Raw genomic sequence first — 13,972 nt, forward strand, 5'->3', positions numbered from 1 at the left:
CCCCACACACACACACGCAGCCAATTTCAATAAAAAAAAAAATCCAGTCGGAAGAATTTCATGCTGGATAATCCAAATTCAATTGCTGCACTTAAATGCCTTTTTACTTCTACTCTGAGAACCCTGGGGCAGGTTCTCTAAGAAATAAGATCCTCCAGACTTTGATTGCCTCAGGGAACGAGGATCATGTTACTCATCTTCAATTTGCTACTATTTAGTTTGTCGTAAAAAAATAAGTGAGTTGCTGAGGTAAAACCTTGTAATGTTAGCAAAGATTTTGAAATCTCAGATCCTATCTCTGAAAGGGCAAGTTGTGTAACAGCTAACGGTCCAGTTTGGAGAGAGGGGTACACCCAGAGGAGCGGGTGGGAAATGGAGGGAGCGGGCCATTTCAACTTCTGACTACTATTGTGGAGGGTGCTGGGCTGTTCTAAGACAGGGTGGGGAGGGAGTTCTCTGCCTGCACTTAGTTGGAACAGAACATGTGAGAAAAGGAAATATTGATGAGAGAAGAGACAGGAAAGAGCAAAAGATGGGGGGTGGATAAAGGACAGTTGCGAAAGAGTACAAGACCGAGGACGAGAGTAAGGCTGCTAACTCACGTAGCCAGGTGTTTCAACAGTAGCCCCAGGACCAGACGGTTCTTCTCAGGCAGCTTGTGGACCAGGCAGTGGATGGCTTGGCTACGAGACTCTGGACTACCGCCTTCTGTTTAAAAACAGGACAAACAAGGTTATTTGACAGCCGTTTACAGTGCCATCATTCTACGTGGACCATGCGGGAATCAAACCCACGTGTTGCTAGCACCATGCTGTAGGCGTCAGGATTTCTGCAGAGCAATAAAGTTGTTGAACCAAAATTAAAGGTGAAACTGTTATTTCTCAAAATCACATAAATTACTTATGCATATGTACTTTGGATGGAACCCATATTGACCGTGTCCCCACTTATAAATATCAGCACAACTGGATTGATGAGAAGCCATTGTTCTTAAAGTATGTTGATCAGTTAAGGAATTGAGAATTAAAAGGTTTCTATAGGAGCAGGTCCTGCCTTTTGTTTAATAGCAGAAAACCAAGGAGTATGCCAGCATTCATTCTGGTTATTGACCGTCTATGAATGCTGCTGCCACTGTATTGAAGCCATTGGAGGCAGTTTATCACAGTACATTGCAATCGTCTATAAAGCCCTCTTGCATAAACTTCCACCACATCTCACTGTTAACTTTAGACACAAGTTAGACTCAGGGATGGCTAACCCTGGAGATCCCTTCAATCTCCAGAGTCAGGAAAAGACGTTTAGTTTTTTGCACCTCATTTGGAATGACATGCAAAACTCCTTAAAGCTGGTGGAGTTGGTGCCTTTAGGGCAATTCAGATGGGCGTTAGAAGGCTTTTTAAGTGAGGAATGCATTTCATATGATTGTGTTTTGCTTTTCATGTTTTGTTTGCACTTTTCATTTATAGTGTACATGTATAGTGTCATTGTTGATTGTGTATGCAGGGCTCATCTGCTAAAAAGACTGGTTTCGGCTCGACTCCCTGGCTAAATAAAGTTAAATACAATTGGAATCCACCAAAAACAGAACATTTGTGTTATTACAGTGCTGTACTATCCATTCCTTAGGTGGAAAGACTGAGCAGCAAGCACTCTGGTGCAGTCAGATCTCACTCTGGAAGGAGCTGTCACAGTAGGAGATGTGGAACCACCGACTCCGGATCTAGTCACTGGAGACACAGGGTCGTCCGTTTTAAATTTTGTCAGCAGCTCTAGTCAATATTGGTGCAGTTACAGTAAGGCAATTCCACAGTAACAGAATGCGGAGACTCATTTTTTTCACTTCAGAAACGTACGCCAAACAAAAACCAATGATTGCTAAGTTAAACAAAGTACCACACAACTCAATGCACAAGGACGACTTTGGAAATCGTTCGCTGAAAAAGTTACAAAAATACATGTAGTTGAAGAACAGTGCAGATGCAAAGTTTGGTAACAGAATGACAGCACAAAAGTCAGTTTAGCCCAGTACAAGCTACCATACAAGAAAACAATGGATGAGGTTTACATTGGCTTTATCAGCTAGTGTAGACTACAACAGGTTCTCATATTTAAAACAGTAAAGGGTTAACAGCAAATAAAAAGAGAATGGAGATGAACAGCAAACTTCCTGTTTGACGCCGATATTCGACATGAGTGCATTTTGCCAGAGGATATGTAGGCTACTGTTGCTTGCTATAGAGAGATAGTATAAAGCTACCGTGTAAAAGGGTTGTGATAAAACCCACAACATCATCCCTTAAACATTTCCTCACACACCCACACACAGGCATCTGATGGCTACTGCCCACACACAGAAACAGCCGGCGTGCACCCCCCTCCCGCCCATTACTATGGGAACGGCACAAATTTGAATAAGGGAATAAAGCTTCTTAAGGATGCTGTAATCTTTCAGAAAATATTTATTGCTAATGCATTTCTGTACCTGCATTATGAGGGCATTGCAAACGGCTGATAAAAACACTCCATCGTGATCCAATTATGGGACTTGAGGGTAATTCATGTTAGGAGGATCACTCAGGACATGTCAGGCAGCTATTGGAGTAAGATTATATAGGGAGAGAAATGTCATGTTTCTCTCTGTTCAAAGTCACTGGGCCATTTGAGGACGTTAGTGTGGGTTACTAAGATTTATAGTGTTTAACAGGTGGTAACATTTCCCTTTTAAGTTACCTTAATTGCAAAGAACCAAAGGTTACTTTAATGGCAGATGAAGGTTGAATTACAGTGTGTGTGTGTGTGTGTGTGTGTGTGTGTGTGTGTGTGTGTGAGAGAGATGAAGACATCTTTATGGGTCCGGTGAAAGGCTTTAAAGGTACATGCTGAGGCACTTTTACAGAGGAAAACCATGAAAACAAGTATTTGTTTAGACTCTACAAGATGTGGAACATGCAAAACAGTTAAGTTAGCATCTGTTTTCCATAGAACTACTGAGAGAATGAAAATGATTAATAGCAAACCTAACTGCACTGGGACACTTAGACCATGAATAGTCTCACAGACAAACACTTGCTAGTCATGCACACAGCATTGCACTCATTGATAACGTGCAATAAAATAGATAAGTATTCCTTTGCTCTGCGCCTACACTCCTGTGAGTAGTTTTACATCTGGTTTGAGAAGAGCTGTATTGTGAGTAAGGACAGCTCAAACTTACTTGCAGGGGCGATAAAGTCTTTGTAGAGTCCATAGGTCATCAGTGGCTCAGGAAGACTCCTAGAGAGAGAGACCGGAAATAAAGAGAATGCATTATAGATCAAAAGTGAGAGAAGAGAAGAGGCAGAGAGCAAAAGAGAGCGTGAGAATGGGGGGGGGGTGACAGAAATAGATGCAGCACTGTTTTATAGGGTCTGCACACAACAATGATTAATGTGGCCGTGTCGGGATGGAATTAGATGGCGCACCATGCCACAGTGAGAACCAAGTTCTGAAGGTCCTTTCAGTGCTGCACCAGGCCCTGTGCCAAGGCTACTTAAACTCCCCTGAGGAACCAGAGGAGCAGGGAAGGAGAGAGGCTGACCCTCTGGCTCTGCAGCAGGCCAGAGGAAGACAGAGCTGCAGGACGATTTACTGTAAATCTACTGTCTCTACTGCAGACTTAAGCCTGTAATAAGGTTTCAGTTGACTCAATGGATGAGTAATTACATCATATGATTGGATGGTTTTCTAGATTGTTAGATTGCTTGTGTAAAAAAAAAAACACATTTTATCATATGATGTGTGCAATGTATAACTGACAGTCACAATATCTCAGTAGCAATCTAAATGTCTTAATTATAATTTAGCGAATGCTTATAAAAAAAAAGTGTATTAATATGCATGGGTAATTTTCCCATCCAGATTCTCCATCCTGTCTGCCGGGGGATTCAAACTAGCGACCTTTCGGTTACTTGCCCAACACTCTAATCCCACTGGCTGACTGTCAGGTTGCATTATGAAACAGGAATAACTCCTTGACATAAACCAGAAAGGCAGTTCGCTGCCTGGGACCAGATCTATTTCTGCAGTCATGCAAATTTACAGCAATTTTTTATTGAACCTTTATTTAACGAGGCAAGTCAGTTAAGAACAAATTCTTATTTACAATGATGGCCTACCCCGGCCAAACCCAGACGACACTGGGCCGATGGTGCACCGCCCAATGGGACTTCCGATTACGGCCGGTGTGATACTACAGACCTGGGTTCGATCCCGGGTTGTGATGCCGCTAGCCTTAGTGATGCCTCAGTGCCTTAGACCGCTGTGCCACTCGGGAGGCCAACGAGCATAGGAGTTGGCAGGAGCTCACAAACAGATCTGGGACCAGCCTGGGAGAGTGTCAGTCCCATGACCCACAGCAAGCAACATCAAACTACTTCCTGTAAGGGTTGCGGGCGGGCAGCAAAACCTGGCCAGTCACAACACACAGTCCCGTGACTTCTGACCTGCTCCTGCCCTGTTAGCATATCAGACTGATACCATTCCAGTTCCCATGCTTTTACATTGACCACTGAGCTAAAATCCTCTTTATTTATTGTTGTTCAATTGATGGAAAAATGGTCTTGGCTCACTCAGTTTATTATTTAATAGGCTATATGGCAATTGCACTGGTGAACTTGCCAATCTTTTATAATTTAATTTTGATAACAAAACCTTTTACAGCAGATGGAGGACTGAACAAGCGTAATGAACTAATTCCAAAACAAGTGCAGAAGAAAGTGTAACAGACTGGCCTGGGTTAACGATAAGTTGCCTATAATTTTATTCAGTAAATCGCTCCATAACCAAGCAAACCTTTAACATCCTTCAGTTTATGCAGCACTACAGTATGCAAATATCACTCATTAGTTTCCGTTGGATACCGTAATGGCATTGGCGTCAGAATGTGCAGTGCGAGTTTGTTTGTTAGCCAACAGAACTTTGGCTTAGCTTTTAGGGTACATTTAAGTTGTTACCTTGCAGATAGTGTTTTTATATTACATCTAGGACTATCAGTTAAATTAATTGCTTTGAATAGCAAGGAATAATAAGCAGGCAATAACTTAATCCATATAATTGATTGCCTCATTGAACTAAAAAACGGGATTCCTTTAATATGTGGCATCCAACCTAATTTGAGTGATTGATTTGATCAGAGAAACAATGACACTAAAATCCCTATCATGCTAATGTATTCCTATCACTGCTTGGATGTGGCAGTAAATTGTAGTTAAAATACCTGCCACAGGCCACCATTTTGTTTTTCACCTGGTCACCTAATCGATACATTCAAAGATGAATGATAAACTTTGAAGCCAGGGATGCAGCTCTTCTTCCTAGAAAGTGGCCAAGACTCCCTACCAATTACGTCTCAGGTCAACAACGGATTTCCTAGAACGCACAGCGACTGGGAATAATGAAGTCAGAGAGACGGGGTCGGTTGATGAAGTGGATTGATTATGTGTCTGAATTTAAATGCATGGATGTCTATGCGGCAATGTGAATGTCCTGTTGCATTGCAGGAGTTGAGCGCCAGGAAATGATTATGCTTCTACCCCCGGAGTAGAATAACTTCAAACTCAGACAATGACGAACAGTTAGAATGAAGTCTCCACAGCTTGCTAATAAGACCTAATAGCCGACATGAATACATAACCTAGCGATTATGTAGCAGACAGTGATTGATACCTCAAATACAGCTTTAGTGTGCTGGTGATGGTTTTCACATCCCAGTCCTCACAAGTAGACAGATCCACATCGTTACTCTTTTCATCTGTAATGAAACCAAAACATTTCAAAAAGGTTTAAACTCCAACACAAACAAAATATACAAAGCACCGAGACATTTTTTACTTTAGTAGAGTACACTCCAATTCCCATGATACAAAACAAGTTTAGGCTCAGGGTAAGTCAACTAGTGTATTGTAACTTAAACCTATGGTGATGTGAATGGCTGCAAAGAAGCTAAAATATAAATAAACATGAAATGTGTCTTATGTGGATAAAAGCATTGCAGTAGTCTTGAGGAGCAGTTCTGCCCAGTGGCGATTGCTGGCTGGCTTAAAGTACACCCTTCTCACACTACTGAGTCAAACTGGACCGAGCCAGGCTTAACTATACTGGTCTGACCTGATGAATAATCCACCTTAGTTGAGTGTGTTTGAGTCAGAGGTTGGTGCAAGGCCAAGCCCCAGGTCACCAGGAGGTCTCCAAGGGGTTAGACTTGGTGGGAGGTAGGTTGCTGCTCTGGGACATTTATTTGCTTAATTTGACTAGATCCCTTCAGTACTAAAACCAGAAGGGCTGTGTTTATTTACCCACAGAACAGTGGCCTGTCCAACATCAACGGGCTGGACCAAATGTTTTCCTAGAAGGCCAACAGCCAAATGTGTGTGTACACAGCTACAGATGTTGGGAGAGTGGTGTGTCTTTTAGCTACTGTAATGCGCACATCAAAATATGAACTAACCCACATAGTTCTCTGTAACAGAAGTATTTGGACATGACTGACTACACTAGTAGTATCCAAGTCCTTTTACCTCTATTCCCAGCAGTAAAATATCCATTCTCTATGCTAAGCTTTATGAGTTCTGTCAATCCACTGTTATCACAGAGATTTGTGAGCACAGTGGGAAAATGTGATCCACTTCTGCTGCTTTGGCCTTGTTCTAACCCCTCCATTGAACTGGAGTTTTTCCCTACGTCTATTCCAGTGAATTGTCAACTATGCACAGGGTGGCGAACTGTAGTTTCATTTGCAAAGTATTGAGATAAACTTTTGTTATTGACCAAATACTTATTTTCCACCATAATTTGCAAATTCATTAAAAATCCTATAATGTGATTCTGGATTTTTTTCATAGTTGAAGTGCACCTATGATGAAAATTACAGGCCTCATCTTTAAGTGGGAGAACTTGCACAATTGGTGGCTGACTAAATACTTTTTTGCCCCACTGTAAATCTCAAAGTTACCTGCGTCCATATGGCATTTGAAAGAAAACCGATACTAATTGAACCCAGTCTACACCAGCAGACAGTGTGCTAATGGGCTGTGAAGTATGAGTCGGCAGGTTCAGGTGGGAAGTTGAGTGGGCTGTGGGACAGCTGGTGTCTACTAAAGGGCAGTCGTCGAGAGGGGGAAAGGTAAGGGGGGGGGGGGGGGGGTAGAGGATAAACAAGAAAGATGAGGGGGATTAAAGAAGAACATGAGGATGGCAGGGCAGAAAGAGTGAGCAAGAAAGAGCGTTTGGAGGAGAGAGGGGGAGAATGGCGAGGAAATCAAATTTCCAGCTCCTGCTGAGCGACTCAAGTGAAGTCCCTGTAAGGACTGCCGGGTGCAGGCAGGAAGGGGGCCTCTCAGGCACCCCCCGGCTATCTGAATGCCAATGCCGTACTAGCAGCACTTGTTGCACTCTGAGCCTTACATCGTCGTCTAAGTCACAGGAATCCATTACTCTGAATACTACTAAGTAGATCAGACCGGGTGCACAATGCCTACTGTATCAATTTAACTGTCCAGAGGTTCCAGATTAATGAAATATTACCTTTAATTAATTACAATACGAGTGAAATTGTTTTTCTCCCCCCTAAAATGTAATTAAGTATGTTAAAAAAAAGCAGCTTGTGTGTTGGAATGGTGTAGTCATACCCCAACAGAATGGTGTGGGCGTATACCGGTCGTTAAAAACATTCATCCGAGCAGACCGATTGGTCAGCTAATCCTACACAGGATGACATTCTGACAAAATAGCAGACATTTATTTGTTGGAGATACAAGCTTGAGGTGAGATTTTAAGTGTTTTCCCTCCAATTTATGCTTTAGCGTCAAATATGAATACAGGATGAGTCAACCGCATTATTTGGGCATGAGTTAGAAGAATATTAACTTTTACAAGTGATTTTCACTGGACAGTTATGTAAAAGGTGATAAATGAGCATGTCTTACCGATCATTAGGCTAAGGAGCTTCTGGACTTTGGAGCTGACCCCTACCACTCTGTACAGGCCCTGGTCATTGATACCTGACAACAGACAGTTTACATGCCCCTTAATAGCACAAACAATCATGAGGGGATGAATGGATAAACTTTGAAAATACAGTTACTCAGAATCAAAAAGGTGGGCTTCTTCACTGAGTGTACAAAATATTAAGGACACCTGCTCTTTCCATGACAGACTGACGGGGTGAAAGCTATTGATCCCTTATTGATGGCACTTGTTAAATACACTTCAATCAGTGTAGATGAAGGGGAGGAGATGGGTTAAAGAAGGATTTTTAAGCCTAGAGACAATTGAGACATGGATTGTGTACGTGTACCATTCAGAGAGTGAACGGGCAAGACAAAGTAGTGCCTTTGAACAGGGTATGGTAGTAGGTGCCAGGCGCACCGGTTTGAGTTTGTCAACTGCAACACTGCTGGGTTTCACGCTTAAGTTTCCTTTTTATCAAGAATGGTCCACCAGCCAACTTGACAACTGTGGGAAGCATTGGAGTCCACATCGGTCAGCATGCTTGTGGAATGCTTTCGACACCTTGTAGAGTCCATGCCTCAACGAATTGAGGCTTTCGGAGGGCAAAAGGGGGTGCAACTCAATATTAAGAAGGTATTCTTAATGTTTTGTACACTCAGTGTATATGTTGCCCCACTACCTGTAAACTATGAACAGTGGCCACAGCACAAGATATGACTGGATATTGGTCCAAGCCTGCCCTCATGTGTTAAAAGGGAGACATCACAACATTTCACAATACCCTCTTTACCGCTCTACCCTCTAGCCCAGAGGTGGGCTAACTTCAGAACGAGGGATGTATGAGTAAAAAAAAAATTTAAAACACAAAAAATGAATTGCTAAAACTTGATAGAAAGTACGTATAAATAGATTTATATTTTCAAATAACTGCCCCTTTTCTGACCCATAAATTGCTTGACAGTCAAATCAGTCCGAAAAGGAAAAAAATGCGTCCCTCCCATGAAATTTGAAACCCTGACCGCCCCACCAAGATAAAATGAATGCCCACCCCTGCTCAGGTCAGTCAGCTAACCTCGCAAAGTACACTTCTGTAGGCTTTATATTGCCTAGGCCTTCTATTGTCATCATGCATCGTCTTACCTCTCGTCTCAATGGCGTTGATGGCATTCTTCACAAATGACAATCCTACGTCATTTAGCTGTGCATCGACTGCAGAGTCATGACAACAGTTATTTAAATTATTCCCATGTCATTTGAATTATCGCAGAGATGACATTGAAATGATTGAGATCAGGGGCTTCTAATCATTGTATACTTACTTCCACGTTCTTTTGAATAGGTTTTACCCAAGTACTGCCCAGCCTGAAAAAAAAAAAAAATATATGTAGCTTTCTACAGATTTGATATCCAAGAGGTCACTACAAACCAAAAAAAAGACTTGTTGGCATTAATGTACCACTTTCATAGAATTTCAGTAGAGTTCAATAGACACTACAGTGGAGCTGTCAGGATGATGTGGTTACTCACTGGTTCTTTCCCACCCATGGCGTGAATCCAGAACTTGTGGTCATCTTCCGACAGCGACTGGACCGTGAGGACCGTTCCCGGTCTGGGAACAGAACACAACGGACAATCATTTATTGTAATAGCCTTGTGATTGTTTTTTAAATGGCGTGAGGGTTTGTTCCGTTTTTAATTATGTCTACTGTATGACAAACTAATTTTACCCTTGGGGATTGCAAAGTACAGTCAATCTCATTTTCTCTCAGTCAGACTGGGCCCGGGGTTCCAACAAACTACTATTACTACTAAGTCAATTCATGTGTCTAAGAATGATCTAGAGTCAACCCTAAAATGTGCCAGAGGGGCTGGGCTCTTAAATAGCAAAATTACAGGAATACCTGAGCTTCATTTACCCCACTTTTTATAATAGGCTACCACATCAAGCTAACCCTAACCTGTTGCACTCCGATATCAAATACCTTACTTCTGTAGGCTGACAAGCAGGCACTGGGGTTGCAACACAAATTTCAAACCCTCTAAGCATGGGGGTTGCTGTTGCTAATAATACCCCAGACAGAATAGCAGTTTGGTTCAGCAGAGTGACATAAGAGCCATATCTATTACAACCAAGTGTAGCGGAGGAACATAGAGAATCCTCTCAGCTATGTGGAGGGGCCATCTTCCATGACAAATCCTCTCCAACCCAAACCTGTGTTAGGCTAGGGAGAGCAGATCTCAGCTCTACTGTACACAGGACCTGTGTGGAGCGAAGGCTTCAAGCAGTGCTGTTAAATGGGGAGTGTTACTGTGTATTTGGAAAGGTTGCCAACAGTCCATGAATAAGCTACAAGTGTGGCAACACAATCACATTTTCCAGGTCTAATGGCAGACCTCGCTCCCTCCCCCCAGATGGTACTGAGCGACCCCCCTGGTTTATGTACTAAATGTATGAGTCAGTGGTGTCTGGTGATCGAGGGGAATCCATCTAAAAATCCCCCTTATTTCCTAGATGAGACGAGATACTTTAACAGGTGGTTGTGGAAAGTCTGTCTTACCACAGAGAACACGACTGAAGTGATTGAGAAGTGTAATGGTGTAGTGCGATGCGACGACATACCGGTCTGTGATTTCTATATCGAGACAGAACCGCCTGTCCAGCATGTCTGTGGTTTTGCGGACACAAGACTTAAGGGTGACCGACTCAGTCTCGCCCTGAGGGAGAGAATCACTGTTCAGAGAGCCTGTTCTGATGGCAAGAAAGAGACAGTCATTCCTTGTAAAATGACTAGACTGCACTTTAAATGAGAGTTTCAATAGTAATTGTCAAAATCATGACTTCATAGATTTGAATAGGGATGATACACACATTGAATAATCAATCATTTGATGTGCTACTTGGACCATACTCTGTATAGCTTCCAAAACCTGTCTTTGATTATATGGGTCACGACTCACCATCTTTCCTCCTGACCTGTGGTCAAAGGTGACCATGTGTAGGATTTTCTGTTCCTTCACAAACGTGCAATAACGCTTCACCCAACTGGAACCAAAAGGAGGGGGCCCTGGGGACGAGAACACACATTTCATTGGAACACAATCAGTTTAAACTGCCCTTCACCACTCCTGGACACACGTTCCTCTATCCTTACGTTTCTCCTGGACGTAGAGGTATCCTTCGCTGCTGATGGGGCTGGTCTGTCTGTACTCCTGGGGAACCTCCCTTATCCTCTTCATCAGCTCAAACACCTCCACCCGCGTGCCCTCAAACCGACTCCGTGTCTATATTGGGGGGGGTCTTGTTACTATCAGGCCAAGCTGCAAAGCCGGCGGTAAGGTAAACTTCTCTCCAACCGGATTTAAAAAATTAACCAACCTTGTCTATTCCCCTAATCTTATACTTAACCATAATTTAAGGTTAAGTGTTTTTGTCAAGTTTCACAATGTAGTACATTTTGACTACAGGGAGACACACCCAAGGAAGGAAGACAACCCTTGTGACCCTAGCTAAAATGGTCATGCAGGGGTCAATCACACAATGCAAAGCCACTGGAAAAGAAAATCTGCAGAGTTCCCTTTGGAAACTCCTGACATCCCAGAGTGGGTGAAAGTGAAAGCTTGGGGTCAAAGAAAATAAACAAAACACTAAGACTAACCCAAACACCATTAACAATAGAGTGAGTCAAAACAAAGCACCTCAAGTACCTAGGGAAAGTCCCACTGGAAGCAGACCAACTTTATACATATCCTACATTTGAATATTGGCTCGCAATATATGTATAACATGGGGTGTACGTACAGTTTGTGATGAGTGTAATCTATAGTTTTTAGAGCACTACTGTGTACAAAAACTTACTATACAATCCTAAAATTGAATGAAATTATCAATCCCCCCCCCGGGACATCAAACAAAAAGGTGCTGGGGCGGACAATGGCGCCGTTTCCCCGAATGCGGATTCCATCTTAAAATAGAAATCTAATAAGACACGGGTGACGACTAATGTCTCACATTTTGTATATTGATCTGTAAGGCTTTCTTGTAGTGGTTAAAGTCATTGGCCAGCTCAAATCCCTGGTGGTAGAAGGTGAACACTGTCTGAAAGAACGCCAGCATCTGGGGAGAAAAAGAAAACAATGAAGAGTGCAATGACGTTTTAATGCATTGTAACCAGAGGCTGTCCACACTTCTAACATTCATTTCTCAGGGGTTTACATGGAATGAAGACATTAGTTGAAGTCAGCAAGAACACCGAGCTGGTTATAAAAACATTTAATTTGACTGCTATGTAACCTATATAAAAACACTAACTGTAGTGTTGACTACTTTATGAGCACTAAGTTAATGAGCACTAAAGGAGAACTGCTGACCAGGCTAGACAAGTCCTAAAGGTGCATTCGCCAGCAGTTCGTTCACTCACTGGCACCAAATGTCATATGCAAAACTCATTATACTGGCTGTGTTTCTGCCTCTGCTTGAACGCAGACACAAATTGAGACGCCGCCCCCACACACAATTCGATAGATCACTCAGATGTACAAATACATTAACATGAAATAAAAGTGATTATTTCCTTTCAGGCACATTGGGAATACAACAGACTGTACAAAACATGACAGAGTGACCAGGTGAAAGCTACGATCCCTTATTGATGTCACATGGTAGATCCACTTTAAAATCAGTACAGATGAAGGAGCGGAGAGGGATTAAAGGAGGAGTTACGGCTCGAGACATGGTTTGCATGTGTGCAATTCAGAGGGTGAATGGGCAAGACAAAATATTTAAGTGCCTTTGAACGGGGTATGGCTGTAGTTTGTGTTGAACTGCAACGCTGATGGATTTCTCACGCTCAGCTTGTGTGTATCAACAATGGTCCACCACCCAAAGGACATCCAGCCAACTTGACAACTGTGGGCTGTGCAAACAATGTTAGAAAGGGGTTCATGTTTTGTCCACCTGGTGTAGAGTGTGTGATTATGTATTTTCTAACACTCACTGGCTCCACACAGTCAAACTTCTTCCTCTCCTGAATCTCCTGCAGTTTACACACGTAGTCCAGAGACTCCTCCTGGAAGTGCTGTCTTATGGTCTCCACCTGGCTGTCTGCCTGCACAACAGAGGAGACAGAGCGAACGTCAACGTTATTCTACATTACAGTCAGGTCTCTACACATACAGGTGGAGATCACGGCCTAGCTTCAGCAGAGTCCCAGACACACAGACAAAGGATGAGCTATGAGAAAGCATCTATTTTTTGATAACTTTGGTAAAGAGTTTGAAGGGCTTAGACACTGATGACATGTGGTGTATGACAACCCCGCCCCTACAAAAAAGTGACCAATCAACTGGCAAGTTAATAGTTTGGTTGATTAATAATCTAATTGATTAGGCTACATGGTTTGCTTGACTGGATCTTCACAACATTCCAGTATTCAATGTAATTTACCACTTTACTGTAGTGTGTTAAATGTTAAATCCAGTGCATCAGTTTCCATTAGTGCCATAGGTCGGGCATGTGCCTCGGGCCCGTCACATGACGTGTACAGTATGACATCAGATTAGTTGAGTCCAGACGGTGCCCCGCGGCTACGAGGCTGTGAACACCACTACTGTATATCACAAAAGTGAGTACACCCCTCACATTTTTTGTAAATATGAGTATATCTTCATGTGACAACACTGAAGAAATGACACTTTGCTACAATGTAAAGTAGTGAGTGTACTGCTTGTATAACAGTGTAAATTTGCTGTCCCCTCAAACACAGCCATTAATGTCTAAACCGCTGGCAACAAAAGTGAGTACACCCCTAAGTGAAAATGTCCAAACTGTCATTATTTTGTGTGGCCACCATCATTTTCCAGCACTGCCTTTACCCTCTTGGGAATGGAGTTCAGAGCTTCACAGGTTTCCACTGGAGTCCTCTTCCACTCATCCATGACGACATCACGGAGTTGGTGGATGTTAGAAACCTTGCACTCCTCCACCTTC

The 13,972-nt window shown here is 42.7% G+C and overlaps 1 protein-coding gene across 2 annotated transcripts in view; it reads right to left on the bottom strand.

Annotated features, from left to right (window-relative positions):
* The window catches only part of LOC115137497 (rho GTPase-activating protein 10-like), a 64,855-nt gene that overhangs the window by 19,210 nt on the left and 31,673 nt on the right, over window positions 1-13,972 (bottom strand). For both annotated transcript variants that reach the window (XM_029673823.2, XM_029673824.2), the window contains exons 6-17: window positions 12,981-13,091; window positions 11,996-12,100; window positions 11,139-11,268; window positions 10,945-11,051; window positions 10,607-10,701; window positions 9,514-9,595; window positions 9,306-9,348; window positions 9,127-9,195; window positions 7,962-8,036; window positions 5,704-5,788; window positions 3,215-3,273; window positions 603-708 (exon numbers count right to left, since the gene is read on the bottom strand). In XM_029673823.2, coding sequence (XP_029529683.1) covers window positions 603-708; window positions 3,215-3,273; window positions 5,704-5,788; window positions 7,962-8,036; window positions 9,127-9,195; window positions 9,306-9,348; window positions 9,514-9,595; window positions 10,607-10,701; window positions 10,945-11,051; window positions 11,139-11,268; window positions 11,996-12,100; window positions 12,981-13,091 — 1,067 coding nt within the window. The remainder of the gene's footprint in view (window positions 1-602; window positions 709-3,214; window positions 3,274-5,703; window positions 5,789-7,961; window positions 8,037-9,126; window positions 9,196-9,305; window positions 9,349-9,513; window positions 9,596-10,606; window positions 10,702-10,944; window positions 11,052-11,138; window positions 11,269-11,995; window positions 12,101-12,980; window positions 13,092-13,972) is intronic.

The sequence above is a fragment of the Oncorhynchus nerka genome, linkage group LG11 (genome assembly GCF_034236695.1).
Source record: "Oncorhynchus nerka isolate Pitt River linkage group LG11, Oner_Uvic_2.0, whole genome shotgun sequence".
NCBI classification, from domain to species: domain Eukaryota; kingdom Metazoa; phylum Chordata; class Actinopteri; order Salmoniformes; family Salmonidae; genus Oncorhynchus; species Oncorhynchus nerka.